Source organism: Somniosus microcephalus, unplaced genomic scaffold (genome assembly GCF_052327205.1).
Source record: "Somniosus microcephalus isolate GS21.2 unplaced genomic scaffold, FLI_Smic_1.0 unresolved_chr1, whole genome shotgun sequence".
NCBI classification, from domain to species: Eukaryota; Metazoa; Chordata; class Chondrichthyes; order Squaliformes; family Somniosidae; genus Somniosus; species Somniosus microcephalus.
In genome coordinates, this window is record NW_028225179.1 from 63,603,950 (window position 1) to 63,627,911 (window position 23,962).

At 49.3% G+C, this 23,962-nt stretch overlaps 1 protein-coding gene across 4 annotated transcripts in view; it reads right to left on the reverse strand.

Annotated features, from left to right (window-relative positions):
- The window catches only part of LOC147095435 (RING finger protein 112-like), a 478,940-nt gene that overhangs the window by 212,922 nt on the left and 242,056 nt on the right, over positions 1-23,962 (reverse strand). For all 4 annotated transcript variants that reach the window (XM_085974583.1, XM_085974582.1, XM_085974584.1 and 1 more), the window contains one exon: positions 8,189-8,242. In XM_085974583.1, the coding sequence (XP_085830709.1) occupies positions 8,189-8,242 (54 nt within the window). The remainder of the gene's footprint in view (positions 1-8,188; positions 8,243-23,962) is intronic.

A 23,962-nucleotide genomic window follows, 5' to 3' on the forward strand; every position in this document is an offset into this window, starting at 1 on the left:
GTGTCTCTCAGTCCCTCTCTCTCAGGGAGGTATCTGTACACTGACTGGTGTCACTCAGTTTCCTCTCTCTCATGGAGATATCTGTACACTGACTGGTGTCTCTCAGTCCCCTCTCTCTCAGGGAGATATCTCTACACAGATTAATGTCTCTCACTCCCCTCTTCCAGGAAGATCTCAGTACATGGACGTGTGTCTATATCACTCAAGAAGATATCTGTACACTGACTTGTGTCTCTCAGTCCTCTCTCCCTCAGGGAGATAAATGTACAACGACTGGTGTCTTTTAGTTCCCTCTCCCTCTCAGGGAGATTTCTGTAAACAGACTGGTGTCTCTCAGTTCCCTCCCTCTCAGGGAGATATCTGTACACTGACTGCTGTCTCTCAGTCACATCTCTCTCAGGGAGATATCTTTACACTGACTGGTGTCTATCAGTCCCCTCTCTCTCAGGGAGATATCTGCACACGGACTGGTGTCTCTCAGTCCCTCTCCCTTGGAGATATCTGCACACTGACTGGTGTCTCTCAGTCCCCTCTCCTTCAGGGATATATCTGTACACTGAGAGGTGCCCCTCAGACTCTCTCCCTCAGGGAGATATCTGTACAATAACTGGCGTCGCTCAGCTCCGCTCTCTCAGGTAAATATCTGTACATTGACTGATTTCTCTCAGTCCCCTCTCTCTCAGGGAGATATCTGCTCACTGACTGGTGTCTCTCAGTCCCCTCTCCTAGTGAGATATCTGTACAATGTCTGGTCTCTCAGTCCCTCACTCTCAGGGAGATTTCTGTACACTGACTGGTGTCTCTAAGTCCCTCTCTCTCAGGGAGATACCTGTACACTGACTGGTGTCACTCATTCCCCTCTTCCTCAGGAAGATATCTGCACACTGACTGGTGTCTCTTAGTCCCCTCCCTCTCAGGGAGATATCTGTACACTGTCTCTCAGTCCCTCTCTCTCAGGGAGATATCTGAACACTGACTGGTGTCCCTCAGTCCACTCTCTGTCCGGGAGATATCTGTACACTGACTGGTGTCTCTCAGTCCCTCTCTCTCAGGGAGATATCTGTACACTGACTGGAGTCTCTCAGTCCCTCTCTCTCAGGGAGATATCTGTACACTGACTGGTGTCTCTCAGTCCCCTCTCCCTCAGGGAGATATCTGTACCCTGACTGATTTCTCTCAGTCCCCTCTCTCTCATAGATATCTGTACACTGACTGTTGTCCCTCAGTCACGTCTCCCTCATGGAGATATCTATACATTTACTGGTGTCTCTCAGTCCCCTCTCAGGGAGATATCTGTACACTGGCTTGTGTCTCTCCCAGCCCCTCAATCTCAGGGACATATCTATACACTGCCTCTTGTGCCTCAGTCCCTCTCTCTCAGGCAGATATCTTCACACTGACTGGTCTCTCTCAAGCCCATCTCGCTCAGAGAGATATCTGTACACGGAGTGGTGTCTCTTAGTCCCCTCTCTCACAGGGAAATATCTGTACACTGACTTGTGTCTCTCAGTCCCTCTCTCTCAGGGAGATATCTGTACACTGACTGGTCTCTCTCAGTCCCCTCTCTCATGGTGATATCTGTACACAAACTAGTGTCTCTCAGTCCCCTCGCATTCAGGGAGATACCTGTACACTGACTGTTGTCACTCATTCTCCCTTACTCAGGGAGATATGTGTACACTGACGAGTGTCTCTTAGTCCCCTCTCGCCCAGGGAGATATGTGTACACAGACTGGTGTCTCTCAGTCCCCTCTCTCACAGGGAGATTTATGCACACTGACTGGTGTTTCTCAGTCCCCTCTCTCTCAGGGAGATATGTGTTCACTGAATGGTGTCTGTCAGTCCCCACCCTCAGGGAGATTTTTGTACACTGACTAGTGTCTCTAAGTCCCCTCTCGCCCAGGGAGAGATGTGTACACAGACTGGTGTCTCTCAGTCCCCTCTCCCCGTGAGATATCTGTACACTGTCTGGTCTCTCTCAGTCCCTCGCTCTCAGGGAGATGTCTGTACACAGACTGGTGCCTCAGTCCCTCTCTCTCAGGGTGATATCAATACACTGACTGGTGTCCCTCAATCTCCTCTCTCAGGGAGACAGCTGTACACTGACTGGTGTCCCTCAGTCCCCTCTCTGTCCGGGAGATATCTGTACACAGACTGGTGTGTCTCAGCTCCTCTCCCTCAGGGCGATAACTGTACACAGACTGGTGCCTCAGTCCCTCTCTCTCAGGGAGATATCTGTACACTGACTGGAGTCTCTCAGTCCCTCTCTCTCAGGGAGATATCTGTACACTGACTGGTGTCCCTCAGTCCCCTCTCTGTCCGGGAGATATCTGTACACTGACTGGTGTGTCTCAGCTCCTCTCTCTCAGGGAGATATCTATACACTGACTGGTGTCAATCAGTCCCTCTCTCTCAGGGAGATGTCTATACACTGACTGGTGTCAATCAGTCCCTCTCTCTCAGGGAGATATCTGTACACTAACTGGTGTCTCTCAGTCCACTCTCTCTCAGGGAGATATCTGTACACTGACTGGTGCCTCTCAGTCCACTCTCTGTCCAGGAGATATCTGTACACTGACTGGTGTCTCTCAGTCCCTCTCTCTCAGAGAGATATCTGTGCACTGACTGGTGCCTCTCAGTCCCTTTCTCTCAGAGAGATATCTGTACACTGACTGGTGTCTCTCAGTCCACTCTCTGTCCAGGAGATATCTGTACGCTGACTGGTGTATCTCAGTCCCTCTCTCTCAGGGAGATATCTGTACACTGACTCGTGTCTCAGCTCCTCTCCCTCAGGGAGGTATCTGTAAACTGACTGGTGTCACTCAGTCTCCTCTCTCAGGGAGATATCTGTACACTGACTGGTGTCTCTCAGTCCAATCTCTCAGGGAGATATCTGCACACTGACTTGTGTCTATCAGTCTCCTCTCTCAGGGAGATATCTGTACACTGACTGGTGTCTCTCAGTCCCTCTCTCTCAGGGAGATATCTGTACACTGACTGGTGTCAATCAGTCCCTCTCTCTCAGGGAGATATCTGTACACTGACTGGTGTCTCTCAGTCCCCTCTCTCTCAGGGAGATATCTGTACACTGACTGGTGTCTCTCAGTCCCCTCTCTCTCAGGGGGATATCTGTACACTGACTGGTGTCGCTCAGTCCCCTCTCTCTCAGGGAGATATCTGTACACTGACTGGTGTCTCGCAATCCCTCTCTCTCAGGGAGATATCTGTACTCGGACTGGTGTCACTCAGTCCCCTCTCTCATGGTGATATCTGTACACAAACTAGTGTCTCTCAGTCCCCTCGCACTCAGAGAGATATCTGTACACTGACTGGCAGCACCCAGTCTGCTCTTACTCAGGGAGATTTCTGTACACCGACTAGTTACTCTCATTCCCCTCTCTCACAGGTAGATATCTCTTCACAGACTGGTGTCTCTCAGTCCCCTCTCCTAGTGAGATTTCTGTACACTGTCTGGTCTCTCTCAGTCCCTCACTCTCAGGGAGATTTCTGTACACTGACTGGTGTCTCTCAGTCCCTTCTCTCTCAGGGAGATATCTGTACACTGACTGGTGTCTCTCAGTCCCTTCTCTCTCAGGGAGGTGTCTGTACACTGACTGGTGTCTCTCAGTCCCTTCTCTCTCAGGGAGGTGTCTGTACACTGACTGTTGTCTCTGAGTCCCCTCTCTCTCAGGGAAATATCTGCACACTGACTCGTGGCTCTTCGTCCCCTTTCTCTCAGGGAGATATATATGCACTGACTGGTGTCACTCAGTCCCTCTCTCTCAGCGAGATATCTGTCCTATGACTGGTATCTCTCAGTTCTCCATTTCTCTCAGGGAGATATCTGTACACTGACTGGTGTCTCTCAGTCCCCTCTCTCTCAGGGAGATATCTGTACACTGACTGGTGTCTCTCAGTCCCCTCTCTCTCAGGGAGATATCTGTACACTGACTGGTGTCTCTCAGTCCCCTCTCTCTCAGGGAGATATCTGTACACTGACTGGTGTCTCTCAGTCCCTCTCTCTCAGGGAGATATCTGTACACTGACTGGTGTCTCTCAGTCCCCTCTCTCTCAGGGAGATATGTGTTCACTGAATGGAGTCTGTCAGTCCCCACCCTCAGGGAGATTTTTGTACACTGACTCGTGTCTCTTAGTCCCCTCTCGCCCAGGGAGATATCTGTACACAGACTGGTGTCTCTCAGTCCCCTCTCCTAGTGAGATATCTGTACACTGTCTGGTCTCTCAGTCCCTCACTCTCATGGAGATTTCTGTACACTGACTGGTGTCTCTAAGTCCCTCTCTCTCAGGGAGATACCTGTACACTGACTGGTGTCACTCATTCCCCTCTTCCTCAGGGAGATATCTGCACACTGACTGGTGTCTCTTAGTCCCCTCCCTCTCAGGGAGATATCTGTACACTGTCTCTCAGTCCCTCTCTCCCAGGGAGATTTCTGTACACTGACTGGTGTCTCTCAGTCCACTCTCTGTCCGGGAGATATCTGTACACTGACTGGTGTCTCTCAGTCCCTCTCTGTCTGGGAGATATCTGTACACAGACTGGTGTCTCTCAGTCCCCTCTCTCAGGGAGATATCTATACACTGACTGCTGTCTCTCAGTCCCTCTCTCTCAGGGAGATATCTATGCACTGACTAGTGTCACTCAGTCTCTCTCTCTCAGGGAGATATTTATACACTGACGGGTGTCCCTCAGTCCCCTCTCTCTCAGGGAGATATCTATACACTGACTGGTGTCTCTCAATCCCTCTCTCTCAGGCAGATATCTGTACACTGACTGGTGTCTCTCAGTCCCTCTCTCTCAGGGAGATATCTGTACACTGACTGGTGTCTCTCAATCCCTCTCTCTCAGGGAGATATCTGTACACTGACTGTTGTCTCTCAGTCCCCTCGCACTCAGGGACATTTCTGTACACCGACTGTCTCTCAGTCCCTCTCTCATAGGTAGATATCTCTTCACTGACTGGTGTCACTCAGTCCCCTCTCTCTCAGGGAGATCTCTGTACACTGACTGGTGTCTCAGTCTCTCTCTCTCTCAGGGAGATATCTGTACACTGACAGGTGTCTCTCAGTCCTTCTCTCTCAGGGAGATATCTGCACACTGACTGGTGTCGCTCAGTCTCCTCTCTCAGGGAGATATCTGTACACTGACTGGTGTCGCTCAGTCTCCTCTCTCAGGGAGATATCTGTACACTGACTGGTGTCCATCAGTACCCTCTGTCAGGGAGATATCTGTACATTGTATTCTGTCCCTCAGTCCCCTCGCCTTCAGGGAGATAACTGTACACTGACTGGTGTCTGTCAGTCCCCTCCCTCAGGGAGATATCTGTAAACTGACTGGTTTCTCTCAGTTCTCTCTCTCTCGCAGGGAGATATCTGTACACTGACTGGTGTCTCTCAGTCACCTCTCTCTCAGGGAGATATCGGTACACTGAATTCTGTTTCTCACTCCCCTCTCCTTCATGGAGATAATAACTGTACATGGACTGGTGTCTTTCAGTCCCCTCCCGGGCGGAGCAGGCTCGAGGGGCCGAATGGCCTACTCCTGCTCCTATCTTCTATGTTTCTCAGGGAGATAATAGCACACTGATGGTGTCTCTCAGGCCCCTCTTACTTACTCAGGGAGATTTCTGTACACTGACTGGTGTCTCTCTGTCTCGCTCTCCCTCAGAGAGATTTCTGTACACTGACTGGTGTCTCTCTGTCTCGCTCTCCCTCAGAGAGATTTCTGTACACTGACTGGTGTCTCTCAGTCCTTCTCCCTCAGAGAGATTTCTGTACACTGACTGGTGTCTCTCTGTCTCGCTCTCCCTCAGAGAGATTTCTGTACACTGACTGGTGTCTCTCTGTCTCGCTCTCCCTCTGAGAGATTTCTGTACACTGACTGGTGTCGCTCAGTCCTTCTCTCTCAGAGAGATCTCTGTACACTGACTGGTGTCTCTCTGTCTCGCTCTCCCTCAGAGAGATCTCTGTACACTGACTAATGTCTCTCATTTCCCTCTCCCTCAGGGAGATATCTGTCCACTGACTGGTGTCTCTCAGTCCCACTCACTCAAAGAGATATCTGTACACTGACTGGTGTCTCTCAGTCCCTCTCAATCAGGGAGATATCTGTACACTGACTGGTGTCTCTCAGTCCCCTCTCTCTCAGGGAGATATCTGTTCACTGACTGGTGTCTCTCAGTCCCCTCTCAATCAGGGAGATATCTGTACACTGACTGGTGTCTCTCAGTCCCCTCTCAATCAGGGAGATATCTGTACACTGACTGGTGTCTATCAGTTCGCTCTCTCTATCAGGGAGACATCTTTACACCGACTAGTGTCTCTCAGCCCCTCTCTCAGCATGATATCTGCACGCAGACAGGTGTCTCTCAGTCCCCTCTCTCTCAAGGAGATATCTGTACACTGATCGGTGTCACTCAGTTCCCTCGCTGAGGGAGATATCTTTACACTGACTGGTCTCTCTCAGTCCCCTCTCTCTCAGGGAGATATCTGTACACAGACTAAAGTCTCTCAGTCCGCTCGCATTCACGGAGATTACTGTACACTGATTGGTGTCTCTCAGTCCCCTCTCTCTCAGGGAGATATCTGTACACTGATTGGTGTCTCTCAGTTCCCTCGCTGAGGGAGATATCTTTACACTGACTGGTCTCTCTCAGTCCCCTCTCTCTCAGGGAGATACCTGTACACTGACTGCTGTCTGTCAGTCCCCTCTTTCTCGGGGAGATATCTGTCCACTGACTGTTGTCACTCAGTCTCCTCTCTCTCAGGGAGATATCTGGACACTGACTGGTGTCTCTCAGTCCCCACGCACTCAGGGAGATATTGGTACACTGACTGGTGTCACTCAGTCCGCTCTCTCAGGGAGATATCTGTACACGGGCTAGTGTCTCTCAGCCCTCTCGCACTCAGGGAGATATTGCTATACTGACTGGTGTCTCTCAGTAGCCTCTTTCACAGGGAGATATCTGTACACTGACTGGTGTCTCTCATCTCTCTCTCTCTCCCAAGGAGATATCTGTTCACTGACTGGTGTCACTCAGTCTCCACTCTCAGGGAAATATCTGTACACAGATTAGCGTCTCTCAGTCCCCTCTCTCTCAGTGTGATATCTGCAGACTGACTGGTGTCTCTCAGTCCCTCTCTCTCAGGGAGATATTTGTACACTGACTGTTGTCTCTCAGTCCTCTCTCTCAGTGAGATATCTGTACACTGACTGGTGTCTCTCAGTCCCTCTCAGGGAGATATCTGTAAACTAACTGGTGCCTCTCTGTCCCTCTCTCTCAGGGAGATATCTGTACACTGATTGGTGTCTCTCAGTCCCCCCTCTCTCAGGGAGATAACTGTTCACTGACTGGTGTCTCTCAGTCCTTCTCTCTCATGGAGATATCTGTACACTGACTGGTGTCTCTCAGTCCCTCTCTCTCAGGGAGATATCTGTACACTGACTGGTGTCTCTCAGTCCCTCTCTCTCAGGGATATATCTGTACACTGACTGCTGTCTCTCAGTCCCTCTCTCAATTCAATTCAATTCAATTCAAATCGCTTTATTGGCATGACAAGGTACATCTTATGTTGCCAAAGCATCGAAAAACATTTATGGTTGAACACATAAACGCAGATCTATCCATACAGTGTATAAACAGATATATCCCTGAGTGTATAAATATACATTCATATAATTTGTATATACCCTTTTCTTAGATTTATTGGTTGTCCCTCTGTTTATGGCAAGCTGTAACATAGTGTGCCGCTAAGGTTACACAATTTCTCTGTTCCCCTAGTAGGTATGGGAGTTTTTGGTTGTCATTCAAATTTCTGAATTCAGGGCATATTTTTGTGAATTTTGGGTAGAAATTCTCCCTTTTGCCCTGATATTTTCCACAAGCTGTGCGGAAGTGCATCTCTGTCTCCACCACCCCCTGACTGCAGTGAGAGCATATCCTGTCCTCTCTTGTCAGTCAGGTCTGTCTGTGTCTGCCTTTTTCGATAGCCAGGCTATGCTCACTAAGTCTGTCCATAGTCAAGGTTTTTCTCAATTTGCTATCTTTCTCAATTTTCTATCACTCAGGGAGATATCTGCACACTGACTGGTGTCTTTCAGTCCACCTCTCTCTTTCTGTAATCACATACACTTCTGTTTAATTAATTGATGCCTCAATAGGTGACTCACTTGGCCTGGCGATGTGATGTCAGGTGAATACTTCTTGATGGTGTTGATGAAGAGCTGCAGGCAGACAGACATCAAGATTAGATAGGCAGACACTGCCGAGGTAAATCTGCTGTTTAAAGTGCGGAACTGTCTTTGGGCGATAGGGAATGGCAGGTAACAACTACAACAACTGGTATTTATGTATCTTTACCATAGTACAACTTCCAAAGGCACTTCTCAGGAGCTATTATCAAACAAAATTTGACACCGAGCCACACACAATGATATTAGGGCAGGTGACAATAAGCTTGTTCAAAGAAGGAGGATTTAAGGAACATCTCAAAGGAGGAGAGTGCGGTAGGATTTAGGGAGGTGATACCAGAGCTTACGGCCTTGGCAGCTGAAGGCATGGCCGCCAGTGGTGAGAAATTCAAATCAGTAATACTCAAGACGCCAGAACTGGAGGATCGCAGATATCTCAGTGGGTCATGAAGCTGGAGGAGATGACAGAGAGAGGAAGTGGCGACGCCACGCGAGAATTTTGAAATCGAGGCGATGCTTCACTGGGAGCAAATGTCGGTCATGGAGCACAGGGATGAGTGGTGATCGAGAGTTTGTGAATGGGACAAAGAACAGTGCCTCTCCCCTCTCACTGTGATAAAGTCTCTCTCCTCTCACTGTGATAAAGTCTCTCCGCTCTCACTGTGATACAGTTTCTCCTCTCACTGTGATAGAGTCTCTCTAATCTCACTGTGATACAGTCACACTCCTTTCACTGTGATACAGTGTCTGTCCTCTCACTGTGATACAGTGTCTCTCCTCTCACTGTGATACAGTCTCTCTCCTCTCACTGTGATACAGTGTCTGTCCTCTCACTGTGATACAGTGTCTCTCCTCTCACTGTGATACAGTCTCTCTCCTCTCACTGTGATACAGTGTCTCTCCTCTCACTGTGATACAGTCTCTCTCCTCTCACTGTGATACAGTGTCTCTCTCCTCTCACTGTGATACAGTGTCTCTCTCCTCTCACTGTGATAAAGTCTCTCTCCTCTCACTGTGATAAAGTCTCTCTCCTCTCACTGTGATACAGTTTCTCCTCTCACTGTGATAGAGTCTCTCTAATCTCACTGTGATACAGTCACACTCCTCTCACTGTGATACAGTGTCTCTCCACTCACTGTGATACAGTGTCTCTCCTCTCACTGTGATACAGTGTCTCTCCTCTCACTGTGATACAGTGTCTCTCCCCCTCACTGTGATACAGTGTCTCTCTCCTCTCACTGTGATACAGTGTCTCTCCTCTCACTGTGATACAGTGTCTCTCCTCTCACTGTGATACAATGTCTCTCCTCTCACTGTGTTACAGTCTCTCTCCTCTCTCACTGTGATACAGTGTCTCTCCTCTCACTGTGATACAATGTCTCTCCTCTCACTGTGTTACAGTCTCTCTCCTCTCTCACTGTGATACAATGTCTCTCCTCTCACTGTGTTACAGTCTCTCTACTCTCACTGTGATACAGTGTCTCTACTTTCATTGTGATGCAATGTCTCTCCTCTCACTGTGATAAATTCTCTCGACTCTCACTGAGATAGAGTGTCTCTCTCTTCAAACTGATATACAGTGTCTCTACTTTCATTGTGATACAGTCTCTCTCTCCTCTCACTGTGTTACAGTGTCTCTCTCCTTTCACTGTGATAGTGTCTCTCTCCTCTCACTGTGATACAGTGTCACTCCCCTCACTGTGATAAAGTGTCACTCCTCTCACTGTGATACAGTGTCTCTCTCCTCTTAGTGTGATACAGTGTCTCTCCCCTCTCACTGTGATACAGTGTCTCTCTCCTCTCACTGTGATACAGTCTCTCTCTCCTCTTAGTGTGATAGTGTCTCTCCCCTCTCACTGTGATACAATGTCTCACCTCTCACTGAGATACAGTGTCTATCCTCTCACTGTGATAGTGTCTCGCTCCTCTCACTGTGATACAGTGTCTCTCTACTCTCACACTGATACAGTCTCTCTCTCCTCTTACTGTGATACAGTGTCTCTATACTCTTACTGTGATACAGTCTCTCTCTCCTCTCACTGTGATACAGCGTCTCTCCTCTCACTGTGATACAGCGTCTCTCCTCTCACTGTGATACAGTGTCTCTCTCCTCTCGCTGTGATACAGTGTCTCTCTACTCTCACACTGATACAGTCTCTCTCTCCTCTCACTGTGATACAGTGTCTCTATACCCTCACTGTGATACAGTGTCTCTCCTCTCACTGTGATACAGTGTCTCTCTCCTCTCACTGTGATACAGTGTCTCTCTCCTCTTACTGTGATACAGTGTCTCTATACTCTCACTGTGAAACAGTGTCTCTCTCCTCTCACTGTGATACAGCGTCTCTCCTCTCACTGTGATGCAGTGTCTCTCTCCTCTCACTGTGATACAGTTTCACTCTGCTCTCCCGGTGATACAATGTCTCTCCTCTCACTGTGATACAGTGTCACTCTCCTCTCACTGTGATACAGTGTCTCTCTCCTCTCACTGTGATACAGTTTCTCTCCTCTCTCACTGTGATACAATGTCTCTCCTCTCACTGTGATAGTGTCTCTCTACTCTCACTGTGATACAATGTCTCTCTTCTCACTGTGATACAGTGTCTCTCCCCTCTCACTGTGATACAGTTTCTCTGTCCTCTCACTGTGATACAGTGTCTCTCCTCTCACTGTGATACAGTGTCTCTCCTCTCTCACTGAGATACAGTGTCTCTCCCCTCTCACTGTGATACAATGTCTCTCCACTCACTGTGATACAGTTTCTCTCTCCTCTCACTGTGATACAGTGTCTCTCCTCTCACTGAGATACAGTGTCTCTCCTCTCACTGTGATGCAGTGTCTCTCCCCTCTCACTGTGATACAGTGTCTCTCCTCTCACTGTGATACAGTGTCTCTCCTCTCACTGAGATACAGTGTCTCTCCTCTCACTGTGATGCAGTGTCTCTCCCCTCTCACTGTGATACAATGTCTCTCCTCTCACTGTGATACAGTGTCTCTCCCCTCTCACTGTGATACAGTGTCTCACTCCTCTCACTGTGATACAGTTTCTCTCTCCTCTCACTGTGATACAGTGTCTCACTCCTCTCACTCTGATACAGTGTCTCTCTTATCTCACTGTGATACTGTGTCGCTCCTCTCACTGTGATTCCGTCTCTCCCCTCTCACTGTGATTCCGTGTCTCTCCACTCTCACTGTGATACAATGTGTCTCCTCTCACTGTGATACATTGTATCTCTGCTCTTACTGTGATACCGTGTCTCTCTCCTCTCACTGTGATACATTGGCCCAGAAATTTGGGTCTCCACGGGTGAGTACGCACGGGGTACTCACCCGTAGGCCCAATGGAAGCGCCGGTTTCCCGCATGCACTGCGCCTGCGCAGGAACCGGCACTTCCGTTCCCCTGAAAGAAGGGGTTCCGAGTTCGAATGCGTGCGCGTGAGAGGCTGCGCATGCGCATCAAACTTAGGTTTTTCTTGCAGGTTTTCCAGGGAGGGTAAGGTTGCAGAAGTTACAAGGTAAGTGGTGAATTAATACAAATTAAAGCATTTTTTCCCACAGGTTTATTTTTTTGAAATACTTTAAAGCAAGATAAGTTTGTTGTTAGCCCGGTTAGAAAAAAAATTATTTAAAAAAAAATTAAATTATTGTTTAAAATAGTTATTTCATGTAATTTATAGTTTATTTTAAAAATGTGATGTTTTCTTAAATTTATTTGAAGATTTAGTGATGTTTTGGGCCCATAGTATTTATAAGGTTTGACAGGTGAATGGGCATTCCCTGCTCCGATTGGCTCCCCATGGCCCACGTGATCCCAGGGGATGAATCGAACTAACTGAGCCCCTGGGATGTGCAAGCACTGCGCGCCGGCAGTTGTAGCAGGCCCAGGATCGGAATTCCACGTGGGCCCACAGCTCAATGGCCGGCGCACTAGGTAAGTGCAGGTCAGGGGCTTACACCTGCGGGAAGCCCTCGACCCAAAGTTCTGGGCCAGTGTCTCTCTCCTCTCACTGTGATAAAGTGTCTTTCTCCTCTCACTGTGATACAGTTGTAAGTTTCGCAAAATGCAGGCAGTTCCCCCCCCGAAGATTATTTAATTAAAAGAGACCCTGGTTGGACTGATTTTAAAAGTCCAGGGGCACACAAAATGGCTGCGGTCAACCTCATGATCGTAAGCCTGTAAGTTCCAATTGTGGACTCTGTGACAAGCTAACAGCTTGGGTATTTTTGATGTCTGCGAGATCACAAAACCAGACAGAACTTTTACATTTATGTATTGGGAGCAAACTCAGTTACATTCAGGCCCCCGTTTACAGGCCATCAAGCTTGTTTACTCAAATGATCCAAGCGATCAGCGGAGCCATCCAGGTTAGGCTGGCCCCATCAAGGAATCTGTTGAACAAAGAAGAGCTGTTATGGGACCGTTAGAAGCTATTACCGGCAATCTAAGTCGATGGGCCAAGATCGGCACATTTTGTTCAATTCCAACCCGCTCAAATCAGACAAAGGATGAGCTGATTTAGCACGTGAGATAAGGGCTACCGAGAGGAGTGTAACTATAGCCCCTCAGGAAGCCATGCTCTCTCTCTCTCCTCGCCTCCCGCGCCCTGCCTGCCACCACCCCAGGAAGAGGGCCTACGAAGAAGAGCCCGTCCCGAGAGGTGAAATACCCTGCCAGAGACTATTTTATTACTGGGGTATTTTCACCTGGACGTTACCCTGTGCATCATTGAAACCACGTGGCATCGAAAGGCAGCAGGGCAAAGAAGCAAGATTCTCGTCTGTTTAAACGACTCGGACTGGTGAGCATGGAATTCTGACCCCTCATAAGATAGCCCAGCGAGGTTTAGAGGGTGGGAGTTAAGGGGATTGCTAAAATTGTCATTTTAGTCATTTTCCCTCGATGTGCCGTTTATTTCCCATCCCTGTTAAGTATAAGTGTACTGCATCCATATTATCCTTTGTGTAGAATCGTTCTCTGGTAATAACATCTTGGTTTTTCTTTGCACCAAATCATTGGTCTGCTCGTTTTCTATATCGTTACCTGCAAATCAGTCCGGTGGCCAGAAGTCAAAGGGGCGAGCGATTCGAGCCGCTCAAAGGGGGTAGTCAGAGGCATAACTGACGAACCCAAGACACCCACACAGTAAAACCCCTTACAGAATGGCGACCGTGGCAGGACCATCGGTAGCAGTAAGCGATATAGCAGACAGAGGAAGGAACAGCTATGGATGAGAGGTTGTCCGATTATGTTTTTAGAAAGGTGAATATCACCAAGAAGTGGATAAGCACTCTGTTAAAGTCTGAGCATCCGTTAGATGCTGCCGCCCAGTGGACAGGGAGTAAGAAACATAAAAGGTCAATAGAGAAAGCAGTGTGGCTAATGAGCTACAAGAAGCAGGTCCTACTGTTGGACGGAGTTGTAGCGGCACAGGCTGCCAAGCTTAAGGAAGCAGCCCTGGAAGTCCAGGATAAGGAAATAGAGATTCAGGATAAGGCCCAGTATAGGAGAAATTGTTGCTTGCCCTCAAGATGCTAAATCAGGAATGAGTGCAGATGGCAAGGTAACACCAGGCCAAAATAGAGCGCCTGGAGCGCCAGATTAGTGAGGGCAAAAGTAACACGAGGCACAAGCTGGAGTATCTGGAGTGCCAAGTTACCAAGGCCAAGAATAGTGAGATAAGGTTGCGGGAGAAGAACGCTCGCCTTACCCAAGAAACACGAGAGCAGGAGGAGAAAGTTAAGGAGGTTAAGGCAGCGTATAGGTATACGAGAGAACAGGGGTTTGAAGACGCAGATCATGGCCCCTGCAGAGAGGAAATTGAAAATCTGAGCCTGGCCCTAAGGAAGGCAAAAGGCATGGTGTGCCTCATAAGCCCGAAGGCAGGCCAGTCAGACTTTACCGGCAACCTCAGCAGAACAGTCCCGCAAGCAGCGCCTGGGGACGAGCGAGTCAGGGAACCAGAGGTTTCACGGCCACCACCCATAGCGCCGAACTTTCAGCAGGTCTGGCAGCAAAGTGGGGTGGAAGATGAAGTGGTAGGGGAGGTACAGCAGCCCCCGTTAGATAGGTCGGGACCGGGACCGATGTGCCCCATCCGACAGCGGAGGTACGGCCCACCCGGGGAGGACGATGAACCCGGGGCCATCATCCAAAACCAATTTGTCTTACCTCATGGCACCCAAAAGCTCAGGGCCATGGTGAGTCATATCCCCAAGCTCTCCGAAACGGGAGACCCCTCACTGCACTTCCGAGAGGTAGAGCAGGCAGCCTGTGTCAACAATTGTGATGATGCAGAGCAGGCCAAGATGTTGCTATTCTCTCTGGAGGGTAAGCTCCTCCAAACCCTTTTGGATGAGTGCAAAAAAGGGCAGAAGGGGTATGACGATTTGAGAGATGAGATACTGGAGGCCATGGGTATGAACGACGGCAGTCCGTTCTCCCGAGTGGAGAGGACGGTACAGCTCGCAGGGGAGGCCCCGCAGGCGTTCACAGACAGGCTGTGGCCAGTCTACAATAGCGCGTGTCTGGGAATGGTGGATCGGGCATTCCTGACCCAGCCGCAGTTGACCCACTGGCTTCGTTGCCTGGTGTTGAACTGCCTACCACAGATCCGAGCCAAGGCCGAGGCCTGGTTCGATCCCCGAAGCCCCCAAACTACCAAAGAGACCGTAACCCGTCAGCTCACGGTAGCCTATAAAAATGGCAGAAGTAACGAGGCGTCCCAGCAAAAGGGCAAAGTTTATAAGGTTAAACCTGGGGTCCAAAATAAGAAAGAATGGCACCAGGAAGGGAACTGTCCCTCTCAAATCAAGCTAAATTGCTATGAGTGTGGGAAGAACGGCCATTGGCGCAAGGCTTGTAAAAATCCTTGGAAGGATAATAAAGGGAAGAATTCACCACCCCCAGCCCAAAAGGCAGAGGCAGGAGTTCCCACGGTCGAATCACTGTTAGAGTCGATGCGGGTTTCCCTGATCAGCCAGGGAAAAGTAGCAGCCACCACCGGTGCTTTGACCCCATCTGCCTCATCCAACTCCCAGCAATGACTAGAACCAGCGCAGCCTGTCAACCTGTGTCCCCGCAAAAATGCTGAGGGGAGCAGGCCCTATGTTAAGATGGGGGTGAAGACGGTGCAGGGGAGATATTCGGTGGACACTGGAGCTTCCAGCATGGTGGTCCATTCGGAAGACCTGACCAATTCACTCCGGTCTAACAAGGTCTCATTTAGCTTAATGGGATCCACAGGGAACGAGTAGGCTGGGGAAAGGTCAAAACCTTTGGCCATAGATTTAGGATCCCTCCATACCACGTGGGAGGGTAACCAAAAGACCGACGAGGTGGCCAAGCATGGGGACAGGGAAGGAGAGTTCTGGGACCCCTGTAGAGCAGGCCCGGTAGCAGCAATCCGGGACAAGGGAAGCACACAGAGGTTAGCTTTGGCCACGGACCAAAAGCAGGTCTACGAGCAGGCAGCAGGGAGCATGGGGAAGCAGCATCGGAATAACCGATTGCTGCTCGAACATAACAAAAGTCACCATAGGGGACTAGATAATGGTAAGGAACTACACCCGAGTTGGGAGTTTAGAGCCACTGTACATGAGAACCTATAGGATAGTGGATAAAGCCAGCCCCATGGTGCTGTGTATGTACCTTTAAGGGAATAACTGGTCTCAGACTGCAGTACCGGCAGTGACCACCCCTGTATAAAAGGCCCTAGCAGGCTTCTGTAGTTTCAGTTTCCAGGTTGTCTCCATTCAGTAAAGACTTGTTATAATCAACTCCTGCAGTCCGTGTCTCAATTATACACGGACATAATACTGGCGACGAGTAAGAAACGAACTTATCTGCAACTCGGCAGCACCTCAGACGACGTTATTGAAGATCGAAGCCAGAAGAAAGAAAAAAAAATAATCCAAAAAACTCGAGAAACGGGCGTCGACCATGGGCAACCGCCCTCCAAATCATCGAATTGAAAAGTGCAGGAGAGACTGTCGAGAGCCAGGCTTGGTTCTCCAGTCTGTGGTTTCCCAGCTAATCGGGCTGGTGGCAGGTAGTGCACTGATCCTTCCTGGGCTGCGGCGGGCTAGAGCTCGATCGGGTGGCTCTGCAACGGGGCCGGGCAGCGAGTCGGGAAGCAAAGAGAGAGAGAGAGGGTGGAGCACACAGGGCGCGGCCGGTGCTTCAAAGCCGGGCAGCGTTCGAACCTAAGAAGAGGGAGGGAAGTGTCCCAGAGGGTCCGCTCCACGATGGGAACGGTTCTTCAATTAACGGAGCAAATATTGAAGCGCGATAGAAAAATAAAAATACCGCGGAGAGCGGTGTTGGCAGCAGCGATCGGGGAGACGCGAAGACCATAGGGCGTCGCCATTACAGGATAGTAAAATAAATATAATCGCCAGCAACAGCATTGGCAGCAGCGGCAGCGGCGGGAAAGCGCGGGAGGCGCCATCTTAACTCGGCGGGGAAGAAGGAAAAGCACAGGAGGCGCCATTTTGATCCGTCGGGGACGAAGGCGCCATCGTAGATTTTCAAGATGCCAAAGACTAGCGATGTCACTGCCTTCGATAATGCAATAGAAGACTGGACCACGTATGTGGAAAGAGTTGAGGTATATTGTGAGGCAAACAAAATAGCCGATGAGAAAAAGGCATCGGTATTGCTAAATTTAATGGGCGCAAGAACGTACGGCCTATTGCGGGACCTGATTACTCCAGCCAAACTGAAGGCGAAGAGTTTTAACAAAATTGTTGCTATCCTACAGGAACACCTAAATCCTACACTGCTGCTGATAGCAGAAAGATTTAAATTCCACAGGAGAAATCAGCATAAAAATGAGAGCAATGCTGATTACCTTATGGAACTACGCAAGCTATCAAAGCACTGCCAGTTTGCAGCAGGACTGGCAGATACCTTACGGGACAAATTTGTCTGTGGACTCCTGAGTGAAGGAACCCAGAAGAGGTTACTCTCAGAGAAAGAGCTGACGCTAGATAAGGCTTTCAGCGTGGCAGTATCGTACGAAGCAGCAGCAAGGGGAGCTGCGGAAATACAACAAAAGCCACAGGAATATGGCACCCACGAAATGACACGGGGATTTGCAAAATGTTATCGCTGCGGCAGAACAAACCATGACCAGAAGGACTGCTGGTCCAAGGACAAAATATGCAGGCAATGCGGAAAAATGGGACACATTGCACGAGTTTGCAGGTCTGGGAAGAAGACTACCAACAACAAAAAGGCTACTAAGGAACCATACAGGAAAGTACAAAAGATGACGGACAGTAGTTCCGAAGACCAGATGAGCGATAGTGAATCCGGGAACAAGAGACTAAGCTGTCTCAAACTTCACAACGTAATCGCAAAAGAGGATCACCGAACCATTTGGGTCACCCTCACGATAGCAGGGTCCCAAGTCAAAATGGAATTGGATACAGGATCAGCTCTAACCGTCATGAATCGACGAGACTACGAGCAGCTATTCTCACACATACCCTTGAGAGAGACATCCATTGTCTTGAGGACGTATACGGGGCAAAAGGTATATCCCAGAGGAAAAATAAGGGTGCCTGTCGAATACAACGGCAAGAAAATACGGAAATTGTATCTCTACATTCTGCAAGATGGTGGACCACCGTTATTGGGATGTGAATGGATCAGAAAGATAAGTTTAGACTGGCACTCCATTCAGGCACTGACGGTGGCTGGTATAAAGGATGACGACGTCACTCCTGGACGATTGTCAACAATCTTAGCTGATGCCAAAGAGGTATTTCAACAAGAACTGGGCACTCTTAAAGGCGTAACCGCCTCGATAAAAATAGAGGAGAATGCAACTCCCAAGTTATTCAAAGCAAGACCGGTACCATATGCAATTCGCCCAGCCGTCGAGGCAGAGCTGGAGAATCTGGAGAATGCAGGCGTGTTATCTAAGGTAGACTGGAGCGAGTGGGCGACACCCATCGTTCCTGTCATGAAGAAAACGTTAAACAATAAGTCTGAGGAGCCAAGGAAGTTTCGCATCTGTGGGGACTTCAAGGTGACTGTGAACCCAGTTCTTCACACAGTACAATATCCTCTTCCAAGGATAGAAGATATCTTCGCCTCACTATCTGGAGGGAAGCAGTTTACAAAAATTGACCTAGCACAAGCATATTTGCAGATGGAGTTGAAGAATCCTCTAGGAAGTATCTCACGATAAACACTCACAAAGGTCTTTACCAGTATAATCCACTGGTATTCGGAGTAGCATCAGCTCCAGCGATATGGCAAAGGGCGATGGAACAAGTCCTGCAAGGGATTCTGGGGACTCAGTGTTACTTGGACGACATCCTAGTGACAGGTGAAGATGACAGTGAACACCTTGCCAACCTAGAGCAGGTGCTCACTAGACTACGTGAACATGGGCTACGAGCCAATTGCCCCAAGTGCGAGTTTTTTAAGAAACAGATATCGTATTGTGGCCACGTGATTGATGAAGAGGGGTTGCATAAGTCCCTTGACAAAATTGAAGCAGTAGTTAAGGCTCCAGCACCTGAAAATGTGTCGCAACTGAGGTCATTCCTCGGATTGGTGAATTACTTCCATAAATTTTTGCCGAATTTGTCCACAATTCTGCATCCACTGAACGCCCTACTACGAACGGGAGTAGCATGGAAATGGAGCGATGAACGTAAGTGGGCCTTTCAGAAGAGTAAGGACCTAATCACTTCAAGAGAAGTATTGGCTCACTACAACCCATCACTACCGATAAGACTGGCGTGTGATGCGTCTCCCTACGGCATTGGGGCGGTACTGTCACATAAATTCCTTGATGGTTCAGAGAGGCCGATAGCTTTTGCGTCACGCTCGTTAACTTCAGCCGAGCGTAACTATGCCCAGATTGACAGAGAAGCCCTCGGCCTGGTGTGGGGGATGAAGAAGTTCAATCACTACCTGCACGGTCAGAAATTTACTCTACTAACTGATCATCAACCTCTTGTCTCCATTTTCAACCCTCAGAAGGGCGTACCGATAATGACGGCACAACGGCTACAGAGGTGATCCCTTTTCCTAGGGGCACACCAATATGACATCGAGTACAAAGGAACTAAACTGCATGGGAATGCTGATGGATTGTCGTGCCTACCGTTGCCGACGGTGGAAGAAGAACTGGCAGTGGATCCAGTGGAGTTATTCCACTCGACCATAGTCGAATGTATCCCTGTGACGAATGCAAACATAGAAAAGGAAACACGAAATGACCCGACACTCTCCTGGGTCTATGATTTAACGGTGAAGGGATGGCCAGGACATGGCGAACCACTGCTGCCAGCATTCGCGCCGAGAAGAGAACAGCTGTCAGTGTGCATAGGAACCTTGATGTGTGGATCCAGAGTAGTAATTCCACCCAAATTGAAGGATAGAATGCTCAATGAGCTTCATGAGGGTCATCTGGGAGGGGTAAAAATGAAAAACTTAGCAAGAGCGTTTGTGTGGTGGCCGGGAATCGATAGAGAAATCGAAGAGATGATCAAGAGCTGTACAGGATGCCAGAAGGTCCAAAACGCCCCACCACAAGCCCCTCTACATCCATGGGAGTGGCCCTCATCTCCATGGCAAAGGGTGCACATTGATTTTGCTGGTCACTTTATGGACTCGATGTTTTTAATTGCGGTGGAAGCACATTCAAAGTGGCCAGAGGTAATAAAAATGTCCTCAACCACCACAGAAAAAACTATCACAGTCTTACGAACCATATTCGCCAGGAATGGGCTGCCTGAACAGATTTGCTCTGACAATGGACCACAGTTTGTGTCTGAAGAGTTCCGGAGGTTCTTAAAGAACAATGGTGTTAAGCATTACACATCCGCCCCATATCATCCAGCCACTAATGGATTGGCCAAGAGGTTTGTTCAAACATTCAAGAAGGCTATCAAGGCAATGTGTAATGAAGATATACCCCTACAACACAAGATGGATAACTTCTTGTTTGCCTTCCGGAATGCGACACATGCGGTTACCAACCAAACTCCAGCCATGATGTTCTTCAATCGAAGACTACGATGCCGCTTGGATTTGGTTAAGCCAAACGTCAGGATAGATGTGGAGAACAGGCAGTTTCAGAATATGAATGAATGGCCCGACCAGGAGTTTTAAGATAGGTCAACCAGTTTTGGCCCGGGACTACCGCACAGAGAAATGGCAGCCAGGAACGATCTGTACACGGCAAGGACCTCTAATGTATACCGTGGACGTTGGAGAGAGCATTGTAAGAGGCCATGCTGACCAGATTCTAGAGTCACTGGAAAACGTCAACTCCACACCACGATCTGATACACCTGGCGATGAAACCGAAGTACCAATTGCATCTACCGCAGAATCGGTGATATTGGAAGCAGACGAACCAAACAACGACATTGATCCCGACTCAACCTTGCCAGAAGAACCTGATATCCCAAAGAGGCGTTATCCAGACAGAATCAGGAAGCCTCCTCAAAGACTGAACTTATAATTGCTTAACTTCAACCAATGTATCTAGCAACCGTAATTGTAATTGTAATTAGATATTATTTAGTTGTTAAATGAATGTTATGTACTGTTTATCTAAAAGGGGAGGAATTGTTGTGTATGTACCTTTAAGGGAATAACTGGTCTCAGACTGCAGTACCGGCAGTGACCACCCCTGTAAAAAAGGCCCTAGCAGGCTTCTGTAGTTTCAGTTTCCAGGTTGTCTCCATTCAGTAAAGACTTGTTATAATCAACTCCTGCAGTCCGTGTCTCAATTAGACACGGACATAATACATGGCGTATGCAGTAAAATTGCCCCGGCGCACAAAATGGTTTTATGTAAACCAATGCAAGCTGTTCAGGCCGGAGGCAAAGAAACAGGCAGCTGGGATCCAACCCGAGGTTAAAAATCCCCAGCCCGCAGCAAGTTCAAGTACACAGGCTGTGCAAGCAGGCGCAGTCGCGTGCATCAGGGGAGGAGTCACCCAGCCCCCTGTTCAGACCACTCCCCCCATCTTCTGGGATTCAGGTGGGGAGGAGGAGGAGCCCGAGCCAGATTACCCCGCCTACAACACAGGTTTTGAAACTGAAGGTGGAGACCCTCAGCCACCGGCAGCTGGCAGGGAGGGATCACCTGTCCCCAGCTTAGGTTTGGGAGGGATGTGACTCAAGGGAGAGGACCCTCAGCCAGCGGTCATGGGAAACCCACAGGCCGCGCCCACAAAGGCTGGGGTCCGAGCAAAAGCTCCAGTCACCAAGGTGGCCCCACCAGTAGCCCTCCCTAAAAGGTCCCCTTGGACACCCCAGCCCAGAAAGTATGGTCACCGGCTCCCCAGCTTAAAATGACAGCCTCCCAAGCCAGGGAGAAGCCGAAAGACAAAGGTCCCCAGCTAGCAGCTGCAGACTCCAAGGGACCGGAAGTGCAGGTCAGTGCAGCCATGCCGCAGGGAGCAGCCTGCAACAGCCTAGACAGGAATTAGGTTGGCCGCTCGGAGACGGGCGGCAGATGTATATAGCTTTAGTAGTTTAAGTTTATAGTGTTAAGTTAGGCTATTTTAATTTAATTCTAAGTAGGGAACAGTTAGTTTCGATTTAAGTATGAAGCCATCTCAGAGTATTGTCCATGTGAGTCGAGGTTGAGGGACCCGACCATACATCACCCGAGCCAGCGAGTCTCCAGGGAACCTGGCTAGATGCCTTTATGTATATTGCAGGAAATTTCAGAATATACGGAGGCGTAATCCTGCTCACCCTGCTCGGGCTGAGCATCGGTAGGAGAGGGGATGTCGAGGTCCACCACATCTTCGGGTGCTCGGGGAACAGGGCACCGGTGGCGGTCGACGGTAGCGGCATACGGGAGGCGGAGGAGACAACCGCTTACTTCCACGAGGGGACGTGGCCACGGTGGCTGGGATCCAATTCGTCCCAGTACTCCAGCCAGACCGGGTTCACCTACGGGGAGGCCTCCCTCCTGTGCCCCAGGATACGGATCGTTACACCCAGGATTAGCATCACCGTGGGCAAAAGGATATGTTTAACATGCAAGGGACATGTTCCCCTGGATAGGTGTTGGTGGCTCAGGAAATTAAGTAAAGGCATGGGGAACCCCAGAGTTGAGTGGGAACGGTTGGGGAACGACACTCACCGGACTATCACAGGGACCCATGGGGGGTTAAGTGTGTGCTGGGATAAATGATGGGAACCAGATCAGGGAATCTATGTCTGTATGTGGGGATCAGAGAAAGCCTGCCCCACAGGCATTTCCATCATTTTCCGCAGCCAGTGGCAAGATAACGGGAGGGGGATGGACTGGGAGTCTCACCTGGACACATGCGCGATCCCATACTCCCCAATCTCAGTTAATGCCACTGAACTAGTGACCCACCCCCGACAGCCCCTGCCCATGACCGCGACATCACGGACGATAGTAAAGGGATGCCCCGCCACCACCAAGGGACCAGGGAACAGCTTAGTGCTAGTACCAGAGACCAGGTGCTGTCAGGGTTGCTGTCACGGGGCCGTGCTGTCTGGGCGAGGCTGGTTCTGGACCCAAGTGCAGACAGAAGAGGCGAGAAGCAGATATGCAGTCTTAACTAACAGTACTTTACTAGAATCACACAGGTAAACAGTTACAAAACATAGGAGCTCAAGACAAGCTACCACATAGGCAAATGGCTAGTCAAGATAGGAACTCAAGACAAGCTACCGTGAGGCAACCGGCTTGTCAAGACTGAGCTCAAGACAAGCTACCCCAGGGCAACCGGTTTGTCAAGATAGGAACTCAAGACAAGCTACCGTGAGGCAACCGGCTTGTCAAAACTGAGCTCAAGACAAGCTACCACAGGGCAACCAGCTTGTCCAAACTGAGCAGCTTATCAAGACTGAGCAACTTGTCAGCACCTTGTCAAGACCGAGAACAAAGGGAAGAACTGCAGAACTTAAATACAAGCAAAACATAACACAGATAAACAGTTATAGACATAGGAGCTCAAGACAAGCAACCACTAAGGCAACCAGCTTGTCAAGGCAAGCTACCACATAGGCAACAGGCTTGTCGAGACTGAGCACCTAGTCAAGACAGAGCACCTTGTCAAGACTAACTCCCTTGTCAGGATTGAGCACAGAGGGAAGAAACCACAGAAATTAAATACAAGCAAAAACAGGTGAAACGAATAAACCAGATAAAAGGCAGTTAAATAATAAACACAGGAGAAACTAGTCAATTAACAAAGGGAAACCAACCAGTGAAGGTGCCATCTAGGGGTTACTGAAGGAATTGACCGGCACCCTCACAGGTGCTGTATCAAGGGGTGCACTATGCGGTAGCCTCCGTGATTTTAAACCTCACCGAGGTACACCTACCCGCGTGGTGCCCCACAGAGACCGTGCAGTTGTATCAGGCCCTCTTAAAAGATATGTTCCGTAAATTTCATGAGTTTGATTTTTCAGACGTTGACAGAACCGGACTATACACCCACGAGCTTTTGGACGGGGTTGGGAGACAAAGCAGGAGTGCTTTTAACGATGTTTTAACTGGTTTTAACACGGCGTCCTTCCCCCTCTCCCAGAACACCTCACCAAATTGCTGAAAGCCGTTTTAGTGTCACAAAAACACTTCTATACTCTGGAACAGAAGACTGTCCAGATAGGGGCCGACATTTTAGATATTACAACCACACCCTGGTGGGACGTTTTTGAAAATATAGAGGTCCCATCCTGGATCCGTATGGCATCCCACATCCGGGTGGTGTGTCAGTTAGGGATAGTT